At 41.2% G+C, this 21,612-nt stretch overlaps 1 protein-coding gene across 2 annotated transcripts; it reads left to right on the plus strand.

The window, feature by feature from the left end:
- The first annotated feature begins 1,744 nt into the window (after window positions 1–1,744).
- LOC109477117 lies at window positions 1,745–14,225 on the plus strand. Of its 2 annotated transcripts, none has more exons than XM_019778176.1 (4): window positions 1,745–2,188; window positions 11,693–12,119; window positions 12,741–12,829; window positions 13,415–14,225. In XM_019778176.1, the coding sequence occupies exons 2-4, from the start codon at window positions 11,711–11,713 to the stop codon at window positions 13,913–13,915; spliced, it is 999 nt and encodes a 332-aa protein (XP_019633735.1). In that variant the 5' UTR covers window positions 1,745–2,188; window positions 11,693–11,710; the 3' UTR covers window positions 13,916–14,225. The 2 variants fall into 2 exon arrangements, with proteins under 2 accessions (XP_019633735.1, XP_019633734.1); XM_019778175.1 differs by lacking the exon at window positions 1,745–2,188 and adding an exon at window positions 8,776–8,976.
- Window positions 14,226–21,612: the final 7,387 nt, after the last annotated feature.

The raw sequence follows: 21,612 nt of genomic DNA on the forward strand, positions 1-21,612 counted from the left end.
CGGGAGGCTTGTTGCACGATTGTATCTTTTAAGCACTCTCCAAGCAGAGGTTGATGGTGGAAGATCGTTTGCTTTTTATATATGGCCCTTTTTTTGTCGCTGGTTACAGACTGGCTAATTTGATACTGTCTTTACCCCCACCAAAATATCTGCTTGGAGATTATCTTTTATGGGTCATGTGGGTGGTAACCAAAAATAGAGACGCCTCAAGTGCTGATCTCCAAGCAGATCTTTCGGGGGGGGGGGGAGACAGTAGCCACTTCCCCACCGAAGGACTGGCCAATTTGATACAGTAACTATCTTCCCCCCACCGAAAGATCTGCTTGGAGATTACTCAAGTACCTTGTTCCACTATTTCAACGCTTCAAATGAGGACGAAATTTGCTAAGAAATGGCAATAAATGACAATAATGTCAGACAGATTCCGTCATCAGAACATTTTTTGCTTATTTTACCGACGTGAAATTGCATTGGGTTGCCTTTGAAACACTGTGTTTTAAGCCTGTTTGATATTTTACAACTGATCCTGAGTGTAATTTGGCGAAGGGATGCGGTCGTTCCAAGTCTTATTTGTCAAAGCAAGGACATTATTGGTCAAAGCCCCTCTAGATGTACAAGTGGGCCTTTGCCGTAATAATGCTGCGTAATGGCTAATGCAAAGTGGGACTGCTCTTACGCACAGTATAATGTATTGTAACGTAGAAGACAAGTGTCATTTTATTGCGGACTGTGCGATATATAAGAACGAGAAAAATACCCTCTTCAATCGTACATAAGAGAGCAAAAATAAATAAATAAATTATAAGATTATATTCCTCATGCAACTAGATATTAAATCCATGTATTATAAACTCCGTCTGTTCTTACACTTAGAAGTGTCTTCAAAAGCGAAAAGCCTGTACATAATGTATGCTACAGATGTAGTAAGATACCTACCCTGGAAGCCAAACTCGTTTCGGGCCACTAGCCATTTCCCTTCGGCAGCCAAGAGTCCTTCGCCCGCCGGTCTAAATTACCGCTACGGGGGAGACTAGCCCGGACTCAACTCCCCCGTAGCGGTGATTTTTAGATAGGCAGGCGAAGGGCTCTTGACTGCCGAAGGGAAACGGTTAACGGCCCGATACTAGTGGCATCCAGGGTATAAGATACCAGACTTGTATCACTGTTTGTACCAAGCCTAAGGAAGTTTAAACCTCCTTGTTTAAACCAGTGACATTGTACAGACGTATAATGGGTCTATAATGTTCTAATGCATGTTTAAACTTGGTCTGTTCACCATGGTCTGTATTTAGCCCATAAAGGCATAAATGTACAATATAAAGGTCCCAGAGTCATCCATTCATCCATTCTAAATTCGGTGCACTATTTATAAATTCGGCCGCTGTAGTTCTACGAAATTACCGGTAGTATTGATTTATTGTAACTGACCCCCCTCCCAGTCCTACACACACAAACACTTCAGTGTCCACCCCACGGACCCGACAGGACTGCCTTTTCCGCTTTCCGGACTGGACCGGTCTTTCCACAAACCAAACAAATCGTAAATCAAAAGAAGATGCTATCTTCCTCCTGGCTCTTCCTTTTCTGTAGCAAGCGAAAAGAAAACGCCAGCAGTCAATATAACGAAGGAAGGTATCCTGGCTTGATGAGACCTGAGCTATAAAAAACGTACGTGTTGTTATTCATTCATCCGGCGGGTACGTCAGAGCTGAAGCTCCGCCCACTCACATGCGCGTCCACGGGACTCACGTTGATCAGCTGTAATGTACACGAGGCCTCGAGGGTTTCCCCTAGTGGTCTTTGTTTATGTAAAGTGGCACATGTAGCGGCGGGCTTCACGGCGGCAACACCAGAGACTAATCTTTTCCCCATTCGATCACCAAAAGGAAATTTTAGCCGTGGGAGACTCAATATCCCAACGTTTCAATCACTATTTGAACTGTACTTGGCGTTTGTAGATTTGACGTGGGCACTTCCGGTCAGAGGCGCTATATATTACAGTTGCCAGGATTTGTGTTGTCTTGTTCGAAGGCGGCCCGTGTCTTTGTTTCTAAACCAAACGGTTCCCGTGGTCACGTTGCGCGGCATCTGCTCAATGTGAAAGAATTACTACCGAAAATGACAGCCACGAGTGAGCGGACAGTCTGACTATGCCGGTCGCTGACGGTATAGGCTTGTCCCCACACAGGTAGGTTAATCTTTTTTTCTGGAAATATTACATTTAACGTTACTGATCACAGGTTCTCGATCTTTCCTAAATTTATGAGTCAGAAGAGGTAACGTTAGATGACTCATACTGGGAACGGCCAGTCCTCCATAATTAGAACCTTATTTCCTGATTTTTAAAATCATTTTAGTTTTTACGGCTAAAAAAAACAGCAAATGGTACGTTATGAGAATGATTTAGGAAAAGGTATTATGCCTAACATCATCATCATCAGTCTTGTCGTCCTGACGGACGATCTGCTCCAATCAAGTACGATGGGTGCGGCGGTGTGCCGCCTAACGGTCAACGATATAAGTTATCTAACGTTAATGTTATAATTTGATAGTTTCAGGCACTTGCGACTTATTAATAAAAAAGAAATCAGTACAATTGATTGTGTGTGTGTGTGTGTGCGAATACTGTACAATGTGTGTCTGTGTGTGTGTGTGTGTGTGTGTGTGAGTACGTGAGTGAGTGAGTGAGTGAGTGAGTGAGTGAGTGTGTGTTTGTGAGTGTGCTCACAGTGACTGTGTGAGTGTGAGTGTGCAAGGACATTATATAGTGTGTGTGAGTACTAGTATGCATGTGTGTGTGTGAGTGTGTGTGTGTGTGTGTGTTTGTGTGTGTGTGACTATGTGAGTGAGTAAGTGAGTGTGCAAGGACAATATTATATGTATAATATAGTGTGTGCGAGTTTGGGTGTGTATGTGTGTCTGTGTGTGAGCATGTCTGTGCATGTGCATGTGTGGTTGTGTACAGGAATGGTAGCCTCCACCAGATCTATCATATTTTATCATGCCAAGGGTGTTTGGATAGGGTGCTTGGATCCTAGAATGTCCAGACTATTAATATTCAGCAAATATAGGGTCAATGACCGGGGGAGTGATGGGTCCGCCATTAGGGTAACATTTCCCCCCCCCCCCAGGGCAAATGTAGCCTGGTTACCAGAGCTATTTTTACTGCTGAGTCTCTATAAATTACTATAATGTCCTATTTACAGAGAAGCAAGAAGAGACTTGGCAGCTAGACTAAGCCTCACTCACTGGGGTTAATAACTGTACTGGTTAGTTGACGTCAGCTCAGCTCCCACAATTGCTTACATTGTAGGTAGGTATAGCGACTGTGGGAACGGACGTAAACTAACCAAAATCATATCCAGTTGCTTGAGTACGTAAACTGCTTGGCGTATCTTATTACCTGGATGTCTAAGTTACCTTTATTGACGTAACCAGGATGGTATTCAGGCTAGGGCAAATGAAACGTGAATAAAATTGCTTGCTTCTGTTTTTGAACCCACGTTTTAGTGCAGTGGTGGAGACTGCATGTGTATGATTTGAATACATGATTTATTTCAATCGAGGATTATTATGTTGATTTTGGGATGACTTATATAATGATAAAGAAAACATTTTTGGGAGGTGAGAATAAATGAGGTACGAGAAAGTAGTTCCCATGCACATTTATCCCATCACAGTAATTTTGATTATGCATACAACAAGCTGAATATTATTATTACCGGAATCTTCACTGAGAAGGTAACTTTAAGGTACATTATAATATAGACCGAGAGAGGGAAATTTTTGAAATGGATATAAGTTGAGGTGTGGTGCATGTATCTTCATATCATCATATTTGATAGGTTGGGGTTAGGATAACAAAGGTCAAGGTCAATTATGGGTAACCTAGTGGCTCTGTACGGTACTGTAGGGGTGTTACATGGTTGTAATATCTCGTGTTGTAGACATGCTGTAGTTTGATTTTTGAGTGGGACGTATGTGTTTGTGCAATGGGCCACCTGTGCCCTGATGTGGGCCTAGACACTGGATTGCATTTTATTATATGTATGTTTACCGAAGGAAAACATATTGTTTTTGCTCAGTTTCTTCTTCCTCTTCTCCAAACAGTGACCTCTGACCTGAACCAATGTTGTGACTGTTGCCATGGTAACTAGTGTTTTGATTGTGTTTTCATTATATTGTGTTGGTAGGTTGGTGTGGGAACATGAAGGTCATGTTCGATTATGGGCATTCTAGCAGCTTTCTGCAGCATACTGCAGCAGCACCAGGTTTGATATGTTGCTATCCTGGTTTGTCCTTGGATCTAGGTCAAGGCAGTTGTAGTAGTACCGTAGTAGCAGTAGGCATCCTTCCGTCTTGTTGGAGCAGTCAATATATTGGCCGTGTGCAGGTCAAGGTACATGTACTATATTGAGGTACTAAAAGTAGGTCACGCCAATGTCCATGACCACACGAACTGGTGTGTGTGTGTGTGTGTGCGGGCGCGCGCATGCATGCGTGTTGTGTATGTGTGTGTGTGTGTGTGTGTATGTGTGTGTGTGTGTATGTGGATTGTTCATTGCTAGCCTGGTCTTACGATTCCAACCGTAACATACATGTATCTCAGTCAGATTTGTATGCTAACACAAATGAGTCAGGTGAAAGTCATGTGAGTGAATGTTGGGGTAATATTACTAATAGGGAAACCCTGGGCCCATCCATGAGCCCAGTACCCCCCTCTGGCTCCTCAGCTGTTTTGCATGCATTCAGCTGCACCCCCTAGCAGAACTTGAACAAATTGCAGTAGAAGGCAGTCTGTGCATACAGTTGGTACATTATACACAAAGGTCAACGTCCCCGATAAGGCCACACCCTAAATCTAATTTTAATTTGTGAGAACCCGAGAAAAAAACAAGAAGGGCCGAAAAAAAGCAAGTCTGCTAAGAGCAAATGTACAAGGCACAACAAATTGAAAGACAGAACACAAAAAACAACAAGTCTTTCATTCGTCATAAAAACAGCAATAAATCAGTGGAACAGCAGTTGTCGTCCTGTCCTGTATCTTTCCTTTTGTTACATCTTCCCTTATCCCACTGTCATGACTCTTTGGTCATAGTATGTAACTGTTTAAATACAAGAAGTGGAATTTCTTGTTGACTGCTAAATATTGCAGCAGTGAATTAGAGCTGACTAAATCGCACTCCTATGGGAGGGTGCTCATTTGTGTAATTAAATTAATGAGAAAATGCTATCATATACCTTTGCAGGTGAAACATCAACAGATACCAATTATGAAAATAATGACCTAATTTGAATAATTAATGTGAAAATTTTTTTATTTATTAATGGTGAATGATAGGAATTTTATACCTTGTGACATGTGTAAGTTACTTAAAGGTTAACATCACTATGCATATATTATGTTAATGTAAGGTCATTTGCATAATTGACTAGCACAACAATTTTACATAACTACATACTGTATTTCATTGAGGTATGAGATCTCCGAATTCTTGTTATGATATGCTTTCAAAGAATGTTATTATATTAATAATAAGATGTAGCAATGTTGATAATTATGTAGCATAGAAAAAGAGATCTGAAACGTTGTTGTTTGTCATCCTCAACAGAGGTGCAGCTAGATAACTGCAATTTTTTTTGCGGCTTCCCTATTGCTTGTGTGATGTAAATCATCACACTCAGGGGGTACTAGTAATTATAATCTCCATTAGCAAATCCTAGGGTGGCAAAACGACAGTATCAAATTGGCCAGGCAGTATTCATTAGCCAGAGAGGGTCCAATATGGCTCAAGATCTGCTTGGAGATTAACTCAGTAGATCACCTAATTATAATCTCCAAGCATATCCTAACAGTTTGATAGGTAACAAAATTGCGTGTTGTTGTCCAGTGCGACTTCGCTTTCTGCAGATTCTTGGGTGGCATATTGGATCCTCTCAGGATCCTTTTTTTATCATGAAAGTTCATCTGTGTTGGTAGTAATCATACTATCAAAATTAGTAAAACGTTAAACTTTATTCCAACACACTATTTACAGGGATCAAATTTTCAGCGACCACTGTCGCCTTCATCAGGATAATTAATGACCAATCACTTCACAAGGTGATCTCGCGAGAGTTACGGTTTACAAACACGTGACCTTATTCACACGAGACTGTCGTCCACCATCTCTATTAAGTGAAGGCTGAAGTGCTCTGATATATATAGCCTCCTTAATGCCTCTTAGAAAGTAGTCCTGTTCAGTGTCCAGTATTCTATTCCAGGATCCTTTTTTATTTGCCACCCTAGGATCTGCTTGGAGATTAGGGTTCACCTGAGGCCCCATCTGGGTGATTTGTAGTGATCATCACCAACAAATTTCAGTATTTCGCCAAAAAGATATGCCATATTTGTTGTTTGGCGCTCTGTTCAGATATTTTTACGTAGAGTGTAATCAGCCATTTTAATTCTAAGTAGATCGCAGACAGACCGCTATAATTCAACGCAGAGCGTATTTGGCGGATTTTGCGTGGAGCGTAATTCGTGTTTTAATTCTATGTAATGCGTTGTCAGTGTTCGAAATACCCGGTAGCGCACCAGCGCCGCGCTACATGATTTCCTTGTGCGCAAGTTGCTCCCGGACGCACTACCTGAAAATATGTACCGCTGAACTCTGAGGTGCAAGCGTTCTCAGGCAGCGCCAGGTGGCGCTGGCGTGAGCCGAGTCAGGGCTAGATAAATGTTTCGAACACTGAAGTTGTAGCCACTTGGAATTTATCGTAAAGTGTAATCGCTACAGTGACTGTAGTGTAATACGTAGCCGGCTCTCAAAATTTAGCATTTAGAGCGTTAACGTTAACCCCACCCCCTAGCCTCTACCAGGCACCTCGGATCGCTGGAAAAATAGTAGAAATTTGCCGAAATAAAGGAATAGTATACCAGAGAAGATCCAGGGCCATAGAAGCTCCAATTTTCCGTGGGTCGCAAATTCAGCTTCTATGGCCCTGGATCTTCTCTGGTATACTATTCCTTTATTTCGGCCAATTTCTACTATTTTTCCAGCGATCCGCGGTGCCTGGTAGAGGCTACCCACCCCCATGCAGGACCCCAATATTGTGTAATTTATAAGTTTTAGGGTAACGTCCGCAAACTCGATCAGATCAGATTAGGACTTTTCAAGGAAAGTCCACAACCTGCGTCTTGCATACAGAAATGCTCGGGATAACAACAGCCGTAGCGGCATGGGTCGACGAACTTGACGAGTTGGATGTGTTCCTCGGGGACTTCTAGACGGTGTGTCTAAAGACGTCCTGACAGTGGAAAATATCGTGGTCGCAAAAATCTGTGTATAAAGTGGGCCTAAGACATTGTCAAATTGGCCAGGCAGCCAGACATGTACCATTTGCCACACATTTAGATTTACACCTTCTTCCTTCTAAACCCTGCTGGTTGATCGCGGTTTGATATTTTATATTAAACAGTTGCGTGTTAAGAATCTGGTCAAGTGTGTCTTTCAGCAGATCTCGGGATGGCAAATGGATATTGCCTGGCCAATTTGATAATGATACTGTCTTTGCAACCACCCAAAAGAGCTTGGAAATTTACGTCACACGCAAAATTTGCACACACACACACACACACACACACAATTTTTCACTGTGTCACACACCACATACACACACCAACTCACGCATGCATGCAGACACACAAGCACACATGCATTCACACACACAATTTTTCACACACATGCACACACACTAACAATAATATACACACACAAACACAAACACACACACAAGCCTGGATTGACTCTGATGATAGTAAGTCGGCTAATGTAATGTAAAGTCTTGGGAAGATATGGCCCCCTGGCAGCTATCCTTGGTACTGCTCCAGAACGTCCTTTTTTTTGTATAATCTTTTACCAGGTATCAAGACATGCATGGTATCTTGATATTTTTGTGGTAATGTTAAATCAACACCTTTTGAAAACAAATTCCCATCATTCTATAGTAGTGTACTGAGCACATGAACTAGAGCACGTTGACCCGGCATATTGAGAATATTGGCCCGAGCCAGTGTCATGCACCTGCCACGTGGATAGCTTCCCGTAGTTCTGTAGTAAACAGAACGATTAACTCCTACCCTCAGGCACTTTTCGGCAGTTCAATAGTTTGAGCTTGAACAGTTAATAAAAGAAAATACCCAAAAAAATAACTACAGCCAAGTAGAAATCCAAGACTTGCGCTGAATTTGACTTTCAACTTTATTGACCATTTTAGATTAAATGGGTAGCATTATAACATCTACTAACCTAGTCCAATAACGTACTATTGATGCACACCTTGAGTGAGACTTGAATAAAAGCTGTGAAGTTTCCGGTGAGCGTTCATCGTTCTCAGTTCTTACTCGTCGCAAAGTTTGGTAGTAGTTTTACATTTTGTCGGCAGTAATATATGAATATTGGCTTATTGTGACACCAAGTTTCCACAGGTGCTCTGTTAAGGTGAAGGACCCGAAGGTCGATCCGTAAACTTCATTTACATGTGTGCCAGACAGGAACTCCACATCATGCATCTCCTCAGGCTATATGTGAAGGGTGGAGGGCTCCCAAAAAGTCTCCGTTTCTGGTAAACAAAATAATTATGCACCTGTCAAGGACAAAACGGGGGTGTCTTCCAAACCCACCCCAAGGTCTACAACCCCTTTTTCCCCGGAGGTTTACATCGCTTCCCACGTGACCGAGAAAATGTTACCTAATGCGGGTATCAGTATGGAAAGTTCTTTTTATGGCTCAATTGGTCTGGAGTAATTTGTCTGGGAAGAGCTTGGGTGCTTAAGCAGTGTTCTAAGTTTGCCCAGTTGTAGGGACAAGTTAAAGAGTCGCTAAAGGCTGCATCATGGCTTATGTACTGATGGCTCCGTACTATGTCCTTGGACACCCACCGATGGTGTGCTACCCCGTACCCGTGCGTGTTCCTACGGTCTGTCTGGCTAAGGTAAATGACTCACCACTTCTTGAGAGAAAAGTTTCCTTTCGACTCGTGATGATTTCAAAGTCCTTCTCACTCAAATTTGGTTACATGTAGCATAATGCGTTAATTGTTGAGGGTTTGAATTTTGATCTTTTACCGATCAATGGTACTATATATATGAATATGTTGGTTTTTATTCAAACTGCACACTAACACAGTCTTGCAGCCAAAGTCATGCATTATGACTTATGTGTGAATCAGCTGTGCTGTAATACAAATTATGGGCTAATGCTAACAGTAAACAGACGATATCGGTAACTAAGACAGTTAGTTACGTGTATTTGTTCTATAATTGGTTGTTTCTAACATTTATTGATTAGTCAATAAGTCAACTTATTCTCGTTAGTCTGTGTAGCACAAACTCTGCTCTCTGGGGTTTAGAAATTAGGGCAGAATGAAGTCAGGTGAGCCGCTATAACTTGGTATAAGCACAATCTAATTTTCCTTATCTAAAATTAGAAAGAACAGAAAAGTTCAAAACCTAAAAAAAGGTTAGATTTTGATCCAGTAATCTAGCTCAATCATAACTAGAGATAAAAATACTACGGGGTAGCCAATAGCAGAATCTGAAGATTTATAATCGCAGGAGTTTTTGGCAAAGTTTCAGATAAGTCAGGTCATTCCAGTGCAAAGGCACCATGCCAGGTAGCAGGCTTCTGTGTAGTTGTACATCAGATCCCATCCCAGAAAGTTACATTACAACGCTTCAGCTGTACGATAGATTTTTTTCCCATCTAGTTTCTCTGTGCTTGTATGATCTCTGGTTGCTTGCGCTTGCGCAACTGTGGGGTCGTACGCGTGTGGCACAACAGCAGCGTGCGTGACTCGGAATCAAGAGGTCCCGGGTTCGAGTCCTCGGACATGCCACCGATCTTGTGCCCTTGGGAAAGGCACTTTACACGACTTTCCCCACTAGACTCAAGTAAAAATGAGTATTGTCTGTCCAGTATTTGTTTCTATGTGCCGAACACAACACCAGCAACAGCTGCCTCTGTTCCGCATGTATTGCACTGTTGCAATTTTAATAAATCAAAATCAAATCAAAATCTGCTACCGGCTCCCCCTGGTATGCCACGCTTCAGGAGTTGGCTGACCTTCCTCAAATTATCTATCGTACTGATTGATAAATCAGAATAAGTTGAGGGAGCTGAGATTTAAGACAAGAGCAAGGGAGCACGTTGGCAGAACATACTGCACCTGCGCTAAACCTGTAATGTATTGTGCATAGCACTTCGGCAGAACGTCTTATATACATGTAAGGTCATATTCGCACATATAACGTTAACACTCCATCTGTAGTTTCCAAATGTTATGTCGGACAAAATAACATCTGCAACAGGCAAAATTTTGATGCAACGTTAACCAAAAATCCAACGAAAATCATGAAAAATGCCTGGGGTTTCGTGCAGGCGCAGTACGTTTTGCCGACAAAGGGCATGTGGCTTCTGTGGTCAAATTGGATCACTCAGTGTGGCTTAGCCTGGTTAGAAGGCTGACCATACTCACAAATTAGTCACACAAAACTCCTAAAAATGGTGACTCAGGGTCTCTGGAGGAAGACAATGTTTGACTAACTCCATGACTTTGTGTCCAAAGACCTTAACTAGTAGTATTTATAGTTATACATTTTGAGTTCTTGGCAGTTCATTGAAAAAAAATTTTGAGTAGTACACAATGTACAAGAATGCCATATACAATGTATTTCAAGTCAATCAACTGAACAACATCGAAGGTTTGAACAACCACCTTTTCCCTGTCCTGATTTTTTTCACTTGGACGCAAGCATTAACAAGAGACTTGTTTAAGAAGACCGAGCACTTTTCCTTGGTCCCCTGGGTGGCCTTCTTGAACAGGTTTGACTGTATAGCCTCAGGCTCAAGTGTACCATTATAAATATAAGTGGCTCTCCCACTCTGCCACCTGGTGGAAGCCAATGATAATGAATACTGATATAATCTCCAGATATTATCTATGTGCACGTGTTTTTCATGGAACTGGTCCCTGTGATTGAGGGCCTGCATGGGGGTGTACGGACAACGCTCTACGCTAAATTCTGATGGTCAGCTACGCATTACGCTAAATTCAGGAAGACTCTCTACGCTCTATGCTAAATCCGAAAGCTTCCCAGCGCATTATGCGGTACTCAAGCACCCAGGGACTGAACGTTTGCGTCAAAAGATGGTGATTTATGACTGGAGGTGACAGAACTTGAGTCAATGTACTAATAACCGCCAGTCGTTGAATTCTTCATACGTACAGGGAAAGATAATTGAATTACAGAATATTAAACAGTAATTAGGACCATCTGGTAGTGTTAACCTTCTTCTTGCTACCTCAACCCGCAACCAATATGAATTTCTTGCCGAAAGCCTACTTCAGCTGTATCATGAGAGATACATGTAATGGAACATTCTGGGCATGGCCCAAGCATCAAGTAGAGAAAGAAAAGTGCAGGCCGGCCTCTATTCTCAGTCAAATAATGGAGCTCCCTGGACCAAGTGGTAGCAGAGGCGGCGGAAGGAAATCTTGAATGGGGAGGGGGGGCATATTTTTATGGAACAATTTAAAGAATCAACATTCCGAAGCTACAATGTACATTTGTATAAGGCTTGCAAGGCAAGATGGTTAATTAAGGGGGCGAAGTCTGCCATGTCTAATTGCCTAACATTGTACTTTTCAGGAATGCCCGTGTACTTTTATGAGAAAGAGGCTACTGGAGACCCGAATCATGGAGGAAGACATGGACACTAGCATGGCTGCAGTACCGGCCGAGCTGACAGAGGGCGCTGCCGGTGACGGCTACTTTGACGGTGAAGAGAAGAAGGATCTCCCGGAGAACGCCAACAAGGACGTGGGGGAGAACAAGAAGGAGGAGGAGGGTAAGCGCGGGCTGGAGGAGAGGAGCAGCTCGAGTGACGGGGGTTCCAGCGACGGGTCGGGGTGGGAGGACGCGGGGCAGACGTCTGACCCGGACAAGGACAAGTTCTCCGGGAACGGCAGCAGCGACAGCGGGATCAGCGGGCGCGGCTCCCCGGGCGGCGGGAACTCCAGCGGGGACGACACGGATAACACGGTCGGCAGCGCCGTCACGGACGTCACCTTCGTCGGTAAGTTCAGTCTCTCCGTACAATCACTAAATATATTTTAAGACACTGTTTTCCTAGTAGATATTGTACAATTCAGGTCTTTTGCTGCAAGTGTTTTTTTTTTACCAATGAACCATTTAATACAACTACTTAGAAGTTAAGATGTACTAGTCATGTATTTTCTCAAAAAATTGGAAAAATATTGTTGCTTTCAACATTCCAGTAAAAAGAAGTTACATTCTATCCAGTTATTAAGCACACGTGTGATAGTCCAACGTGTAAGTAAAATTTGTCATATATTAGTCATGAAGTACCACCTTACATGTAAGTCTGTCACACATAGCTCTATATGGCCTGTTTGGCTGCGTCAGCCAAAAGTTTAATCATGTGTAAAATATTTAGGTGCGGACTTGGTTTGGGGATGGTTAAGCTGGTGTTTGGGACTAGGTGGGAATGTGATTGGGGGTAAAAAAAATCTGACTCAAATTCCATTTGTATAGAAAGCTAGGCCTAAATCTGGTCTAAGTGCTCCTGAACATCATCCAACCGACCTTGAAGTTCGTCGTCTGGTGTTCGGGGGGTAGTTCTGAATGTCTGAGAGGGGCTTTACACTCTGCATTGTTTCTGTCCTTCCTCCCACAGAGGAAGACTCGCGATGTTCCCTTCCCTCCTGTCCTGACCAAGACACTACTGATGACATGGAGAAGGGGTCAGCCAGTCAGCAAGACCAGGTCAGACATTTTCTCCTTCTTCGAATTCAATTTATGTTTTTTTGGATGTCTGTTTGTTTTTGTGTTTGTATGTGTATTTGTATATTATGCAGGTTAGTGCAGGTAAAATTGGGGCTGTGCAGGTATTTCTGATGTCTACCTGCACCTAACCTGCACTGGTCCATGTATTGGGTATATGCAGGTTAGTGCAGGTAAAATTGGAGCTGTGCAGGTATTTCTGATGTCTACCTGCACCTAACCTGCACTGGTCCATGTACTGGGTATATGCAGGTTAGTGCAGATAAAATTGGAGCCGTGCAGGTATTTCTGATGTCTACCTGCACCTAACCTGCACTGGTCCATGTACTGGGTATATGCACCTTAGTGCAGATAAAATTGGAGCCGTGCAGGTATTTCTGATGTCTACCTGCACCTAACCTGCACTGGTCCATGTGCTGGGTATATGCAGGTTAGTGAAGGTAAACCTGGAGCTGTGCAGGTATTTCTGTTATCTACAGGCACCTGAGAGACGTATCACTGTTCATGACACATGTTTTCCGTCAAAGATGTAATCACAGCTCATATGACGTTTGTCGTGTTTTCCAGAACAACATGACACCAGGCGAGTCGGTGGACTGCATTCTTCACCACTACACCAGTATGGTTACGACCTCCATGACCTTGGCCAAGTCCTCCATTCCTACCCAGAGCTACATCACACCCTGTTTCCAGCCGTACGGCATGGATGTGCAGGGCACGAGCACCCACTGCACCGCCTCCTACCAGGGGGCAACCCGCGCCCCCATCCAGTCCACGGGGATGCCCGCAAGGCCGGACGAGAAACTTCCCGCCACGAAAGATCCCGTCGCCATGACGACCAGTTTGAAGGACGTCCAGCAGGCCAAGATGAAACGTTACCAGCAGGTTTTGGAACAGTTGAGGAAGTCGGGCTTGTTTGAAGTGACGTTGCGGACAGCTAAGCTCATGCGGCAAAGTAGACTGATCCAAGCCCAGATCAACGCTCTGCGCGCTGACGCACAGAGACTCTCGCAGTCGGTCGTACAGGACTACACTTACTCCAAGGCAGCAGTCAGCACCGAAAGATGATGGTTTCTAACTCTAGGAGTAGAAACCCAACATCCATGCACATGTAGCTTACCCAACCTACAGCTCCTGTTATGTTGATGAAGGTTAGACATCCAGGTAATGAGACTGATACATGTACCAAAGGTAACAGTTACTCTTAAGCAACTGGATACATTTTTAAATGGTCAGGTGTTGGATTAGTACAAATGCAGCATCTACTCTACCTTTGTCCATACCTGTCACTGTTGCTTGAGTTACTGTTATCTTAAAACCCTTGTCCTGCTGAGCGCAACAATTGTCGTTCTGCACATACAGTACCATCTATATAGCACCCTGTATAGGTACGATTTGGGGTATTTCTCATGCAACGCATCACACCACAGCGAAACGCAATGAATGCGGAAGTAACTATGCCACTGCAGGGCAAAAAAATTTGGGGGTCTATGATCTAATTAAGACATGAAATTATTGAAAAATATTGTGCCAGGAATGTCAGCAGGACAAGGGTTAATTTGGTACAGTTCATGTTGTATCATCAGGTTCTTGCTCTTTTTTTTTTGCTCACTGCCAAAGAAATTGTGCTTGGTGCTTTGCTGACTGTTGACAACATTTAATTATCAATATAATTCCATTTTCCATGTTGAAAACAATTTGAGCGTATTCTTTTCTGCATTGTTGCTTAAAGTTATTTATAAATAACTTAATGCGTAAAGTGTAGTGTCGAACATGTCTATGTATGACTGTACAGTTAAACAAAAATTTATATGTTGTTGCCCAAATTTCGGTTGTAATATTGCTATCAGTTTTTTTTACTGTATTTTAGAGATGTATACATTGTGAGAGATATAGAGTCATCCTTTAATAGTGGAGTAGTCCTTTATTTTATAATCGGACCAGGACCTGAAATTTCATCCAGAAACGTATTTGAGAATAGAAACTTAGAAGTGATTTGCGGTCGATGAAAAAGCCTTTTTCTGTTCAAATTTATCAAGACTTAGGCCACAGCAAGTAGATTTTACGGATGACATGATTGCGCACATTAATTTTCACCTGAGGCCACACCAATTTAATTTGTTGGTTCTCGGATTTTTTCAGGAAAAATATGAAGCGACAGGGCGAAAAAAAATAAAAATAAAAACAGATCTAGGCATCCTAATATAGCCCCAAATGCTACGATAGGAGGTATGAAGTCAACACAAAAGGCTGGTTCAAAATTTAAACGATGAATTTTGAACTTCTAATGATACCACTGCATTGAAAGATGGAATAACTGTAACGACTAGGAAGAAAAGGACTGTTTTCAACTGTTCAGGCAAAATATGAGCATTTTTCATTTGATTCAGGACCAGAATCAATTTTTTTTTTTGCAAATCAGAAAAAAACGAAGAGGCGAATCCGAGAACCAACAAATTAAATTGGTGTGGCCTGATTTTGGAAAAAAAGAAAAATTTTGACTCGTCGAAAATGGGAAAAATGTTGTAAAGTTTATTGGTTCAGGGATCCGCCAAACTTGACGCACAATGGCTCTCGTTTGATATTGTTAACAGTCATTGTGTCAAGTTGTGATGTCATGTTTTGTTTTCTTGTTCAAGGCCACACCAATTTAATTTCTTGGTTAACGGATTTGCCCGCTTCATTTTTTTCTGATTTGCAAATAAAAATAAAAATTCAGAATCAACTGCAAAATGCTCATATTTTGCCCTGAACAGTTGAAAACAGTCCTTTTCATCTTAGTTCTTACAGTTATTCCATCTTTCAATGCAATGGTATCGTTAAAAGTTCCAAAAATTCATTGCTTAAATTTTGAACCAGCCTGGTGTGTTGACTTCATGGCTCCTATCGTACCATTTTGGGCCATAATAGGATGCCTAGGCCTGTTTTTATTTTTTATTTTTTCGCCCGCCCGCTCCATTATTTTTCTAGAAAAATCCGTTAACCAAGAAATTAGATTGGTGTGGCCTTAACAAGGTTTATGACCTCAAAATTTGAAAATATCTACTAGGAATCACTATCCCATTTAATCTGCAGTCTGTGGAGGATGTCATCCATGAAATTAACTTGCCGTGGCCTTAGTGAAATTCACTCTCAAGACCAATCCGTACAGCATCTGGAACCTCGTTGCCTTTTTACGTTTTAAGTTGTCATCGTACAGATTTATGTGGTGAGATGTGCCTTATTTTAGGACACCTTATTGAGTTTTCTTCTTTCAAGGGATCAGGAAACCTGGCAGTGTTGCTTTGCCTGTACCGGTAGATTAAGTTCTGTGGATCCGGAGGGTGAGGGTTCGAATCTCATCAGGCAGGGCTCTGTCATGTAGTGAGGGATTTTTTCGTTATGGTGAGTCAATATAAAAACGTGTGGCCCCACGAATGGGGGAGCATTCTCACTCCACCATTGAAAAAGTAGAACAGTTAAAACAGTACACTTGGAAAGAACCAAGAAGTGACCAAAAGGTATTTTCCTTCCTTGAGGTCATTTGAAATAAAGCAGTACACGAAAAATTTATTTTTGGTACTGAGATGCCAGACGGTGGACTGAATTTATAGTACCCTGCCAGGCTTAAATTGGCACCGTCTGTCAATTCACTCCTTCCATGACTCTCAGACAGACTTTTCATTCCAGTGAAATTTCCCTGTCAGGCCACACCAATTTAATTTGTTGGTTCTCGGATTCGCCTCTTCGTTTTTTTCTGATTTGCCAAAAAAAAAAATTTGATTCTGGTCCTGAATCAACTGAAAAATGCTCATGTTTTGCCCCCCAACAGTTGAGGAAAGTCCTTTTCTTCCCAGTTGTTACAGTTTTCCCATCTATCATTGCAGTGGTTTGATTAAAAGTTCAAAATTCAATGTTTAAATTTTAACCCAGCCTTTTGTGTGGACTTAATGGCTCATTTTGTAGCATTTAAGCCTATAATAGGATGCCTAGACCTGTTTTTATTTTTTTTCGCCCTGTCGCTTCATATTTTTTCTGAAAAAATCCGAGAACCAACAAATTAAATTGGTGTGGCCTCAGGCTCAATTACTTTTGACTGTATTTGCCCAGAAGTCTCAAACTTTGGCTGCCGGTGTTAGAATTAAATAGCTACCCACATAAGTTACACCAAGTTTTGTGACTTGTGTGGGTAGCTATTTGACCTGGCTGGCTACTCAAAAAAAGACCACCGGTCTGCTTGCAAGTTGTGAAAGCTTTAGAATGTGATATTCGAATGTTTGTAGTTAATGTGACGGGTGATTTTAGCTGGTTACTGGGCATAACTTTACCCTGGAGAATTCGAACCTGAAGGCAGCTAACGATGATGGCCAAAACTTAACTTTGAATTAAAGGATTATACAGACAGTTATAACTACAGTCAAACTTGCCCAAGCGGCCACCCCTATAAGTCAGCCGTCTGGCTGCTTTTTCTTGGTCCTGATTTTTTCTCCCCACAGGCCACACCAATTTAATTTCTTGGTTAACGGATTCGCCCGCTTCATTTTTTTCTGATTTGCAAATAAAAATAAAAATTTAGAATCAACTGCAAACTGTTCATATTTTGCCGTGAACAGTTGAAAACAGTCGTTTTCATCCCAGTTGTTACAGTTATTCCATCTTTCAATGCAATGGTATCATTAAAAGTTCAAAATTCATTGTTTAAATTTTGAACCAGCCTGGTGTGTTGACTTCATGGCTCCTATCGTACCATTTTGGGCCATAATAGGATGCCTAGGCCTGTTTTTATTTTATTTTATTTTTTTCGCCTGCCCGCTCCATTATTTTTCTTTTAAAAATCCGTTAACCAAGAAATTGAATTGGTGTGGCCACAGATGTAAGTGTAAGGCACTTGCCGAAGCAGACCATATATCCAACTTAACCCAACCACCACTGTTATAACACCACCCAATCTCTGCCTATGATAATAATTTTCAAGTGGTAAGTGGAAAAATTTTTGATAAAAAACAGTGAGAAATCTGGACTGAATCGGCCAGTTTGCCATTGATTTTGACAGCATGATAGCACAATACACTGTATGTAAAATGGCACTGGCTGGGTCACTTTGGATCAATGGGGCAGTCTTATTGCAATATGGGTGGAAATTCTGCTGCAATTTTGTAGCCATTCTTTTTTTTACAAGTTAGACCACTTGTCTATGCCTCGGTCTTAGGCAAGTTTGACTGTATCGTGCTGGTATGGACTAAGCAACAACTGTGTAGCTACTGGGGATTGTGTCTTTTTAAGAGAGGCTGTTTAACAACTTTCCACAGCAACTGCACCTGTTAGGAGAGAATGACCCTTGTATAGTTTAGTTTCCTTTTTCTCTGATACTGTCATAATGATTGGAGTAGTAATAGGTACATGTATGCTACCTGTAATGCACAGAATTAATGTTTTTGTCATTGCTGGTGCTGGTGTGATGTCTATGTCTTAAACTGCTGCAATTTCAGAGCAATAGAACAATATCCTAAAATATGTATTATATACTTTCAAATGTTTTATGCAGTTATGTTTGTACAGAAAGATTTGATGCATAAATAGTGTGTTCCAAAATCTGCAGCTTTTCATAATACTGGTAGCTTTCATATAACATAAGTAGGGTTGCTGGTAATACATTTGTATGTATGTCACATGGCCAATTTTAACCCCACATTTGTATTAGGAATCATTCTAGAAAGTCATTGTAACCTCCCTGTACATGTACATCTATTGGTTCCCAGATACTTGCAGATTAGGCCACACCGCCTTAAGTTTATGGATGACATCCATGCGCGTTGATTTTCGTCTGTTCTAAAAAAAAAAAGAAAATCACGTCCTCCGAGGCTCTGTCCGGCTCTAGGCCTGTTGCTAACTCTAGCCCATGGTAGTTAGCGACAATACAAAGCCGGGCACCCAGATACCGAAGCTCCACAACTCAAGAAATCAGTGCGTTCAGTGCTGATTCATAAATTCTGCAAAAAGCCAGCATGTGCCGGCTTGTCGTATACGTCGCTAAGTACTGCCGCAAATTCACTTTGCATTCCTGTGGTTTAGTAGTTGACTGTAGCATTTTTATTTTTGGCCGGATTTTTTTTATTTGCCCATGCACACTAGTTCGGGGGTCTTCTGAGGATGTCATCCATAAAATTAAGACAGTGTGGCCTTACATGTAGCTGATACAAAAACAGGCATTCTGCGAAAGCCCTCGGGCTCATACTGTCCTTGTACTGTGGAGAAATTTTTCACTCGGAAAAGATCCATGTTACGTCAAGAAAAATTAACAAGGAAGACAAGGGCTTCCTTCAACTGTTGGTACTAAACTAAGCATTTGGGATCTATATATATATATAATACACGTACGTGCAATGCTACATGAAATTTGAACAAAATGTATCAGGTGATGTGAAATAGTTGATTAATTTGTTTGGGCATTCTGTCTTCTGTTAGAATGGATCTCCATGAGTATTAAATGTTGACAACAAAAGAAATTGTTGTTTTTGCTTGCAGCAGCAAGAGTTAAGAGACCTCATATACCTCCACGAGATATTTAGAGCTTCGAAATTCCACTACAATGTAGTCTAATTTATGTTGGTACTTGTATAATAAAAACAATGTCCACTTGCATCTGCCATGATCATTCTTTGAAAGAGTACAGTTGTCTGGAATCATAAATGAACTTTACTGTACAATTTTGTACTGATAAAAAGGTCATCCTTTTATTGAGTAGGTACAACATGTCAAAGTCGCTATGAACTTCAAGATAGTGTACTGTTAGACTAAATATAATGTACTAAGAAATAAAAACAATTAAGAACAAAAAAAAATAATGCTTCTTAGATGAACTGGCACTAATAATTAAGTCTAGGTACTTTGTTAGCCAGCCATGTTTATTTATAAAATACAGAAAAAAATATTACGTAAATACACATGAAATTCTCAATTGTGACAAATTCAATGATTAGGCCACACCAATTTAATTTGTTGGTTCTCGAATTCGCCTCTTCATTTTTTTCAGATTTGCAAAAAAAAAAAATTTGATTCTGGTCCTGAATCAACTGAAAAATGCTCATATTTTGCACCCAACAGTTGGGGAAAGTCCTTTTCTTCCTAGTTGTTACAGTTTACCCATCTATCATTGCAGTGGTTTGATTAAAAGTTCAAAATTCAATGTTTTAATTTTAACCCGGCCTTTTATGTTGACTTCATGGCTCATTTCGTAGCATTTAAGCCTATAAATTAGTATAATAGGATGCCTAGACCTGTTTTTATTTTTATTTTTTTTCGCCCTGTCGCTTCATATTTTTTCTGAATAAATCCGAGAACCAACAAATTTAATTGGTGTGGCCTTAAGTGACGTTTGGCTCCTCAAATATTTAAATCTTGTGTACTTTTTACCATATCATGCCAAGCAAGCAGCTATACAATATTGTACTGTTCAGGGGGGAAAAGTTTTTAACTAGTTTTACACAAAAATGAAAAAAAAAAATCTATGTAAATCAGATACATAGTGTTTATAGTAGAACCCAGTGTTCTAGCCAGCCTGATTTTTTTTCTGTCATCTCAATTTTGTTTGAAATAACTTTGTCATCATGCCAATGGAGTCAGAATGCATGCTCTCCCTGGAAAAATTTTGACCCTCTGAAATGCTATTTCCTGCATTTTAATCAATAACATAATTATACACGCTGATTTTTTTGTCCTTCACAGATGACAGATTAGGCAAAATATTGGTCGGTCAGGCCACACCAATTTAATTTCTTGGTTAACGGATTCGCCCGCTTCATTTTTTTCTAATTTGCAAATAAAAATAAAAATTCAGAATCAACTGCAAAATGCTCATATTTTGCCCTGAACATCCTAGTTGTTACAGTTATTCTATCTTTCAATGCAGTGGTATCATTAAAAGTTCAAACTTCATTGTTTAAATTTTGAACCAGCCTGGTGTGTTGACTTCATGGCTCCTATCGTACCATTTTGGGCCATAATAGGATGCCTAGGCCTGTTTTATTTTATTTCGCCCGCCCGCTCCATTATTTTTCTAGAAAAATCCGTTAACCAAGAAATTAAATTGGTGTGGCCTTAGACAGATTTGACTGTACATACTTCTGCCTTTCTTCGCTGATGATGCCAGGTGTCCTGAAGCCCTTGGGAGTGGGTCCTGCGGTGGCTGCAGAGCTGTGTCCGTACAGACGGCTCATCGGGGTCTGGAAGGCCTGTCTGGCAGACACGTCCCTACAAACATCATCGTCCTCGTCTGCATTGTAGTCTATGGAGATCAGCCCCTGTACACAACATGGGAGAGTGGACGGCAACAGATAAGATCGTATCTAAGATCAATTGTATAAGAAAGCACGTCGGCAGAACGCATCGTACCTTTTTTTTCTTTTTCAATGGTTTATTTGCGTTAAAAACACAACAACACTATCCCTAAAATGGCAGCCAGAGGCTGAATTGACATGGGGACATTACATAAACAGCAAACAGTATAAAATGTCATATTAAACAATTTAAAATAGTAATGAACCATTGAATTAACTGTATATAAAATATTGTCAGTAAACGTTTACAAGTGCAAATAACATTTCAGATAACAATACCGACGGACAAGGGTAACACTAAAATAAGTCTTAGCTCCAAAAAATGTGACAGTGTTACATGTTAAGCAGGCGGATCATAAAGGGAAGGGCACTATTCTGATAACGATCAGTTCTGCTGCGAGGAGTGTTCAGTTTATAAGCTGATCTGGTGTGGCGACCACTTATTGCACT

The sequence above is a fragment of the Branchiostoma belcheri genome, unplaced genomic scaffold (assembly GCF_001625305.1).
Source record: "Branchiostoma belcheri isolate BF01 breed outbred unplaced genomic scaffold, Haploidv18h27 scaffold4, whole genome shotgun sequence".
NCBI classification, from domain to species: Eukaryota; Metazoa; Chordata; class Leptocardii; order Amphioxiformes; family Branchiostomatidae; genus Branchiostoma; species Branchiostoma belcheri.

Excerpts from the sequence above, each read along its gene's own strand:
- LOC109477117 (XM_019778175.1), top strand. The coding sequence starts at position 8,878 with ATGGCTTATGTACTGATGGCTCCGTACTATGTCCTTGGACACCCACCG. Across the intron at positions 12,120-12,740 it reads CACGGACGTCACCTTCGTCG|AGGAAGACTCGCGATGTTCC; the intron begins GTAAGTTCAGTC and ends TTCCTCCCACAG. Across the intron at positions 12,830-13,414 it reads CAGCCAGTCAGCAAGACCAG|AACAACATGACACCAGGCGA; the intron begins GTCAGACATTTT and ends CGTGTTTTCCAG.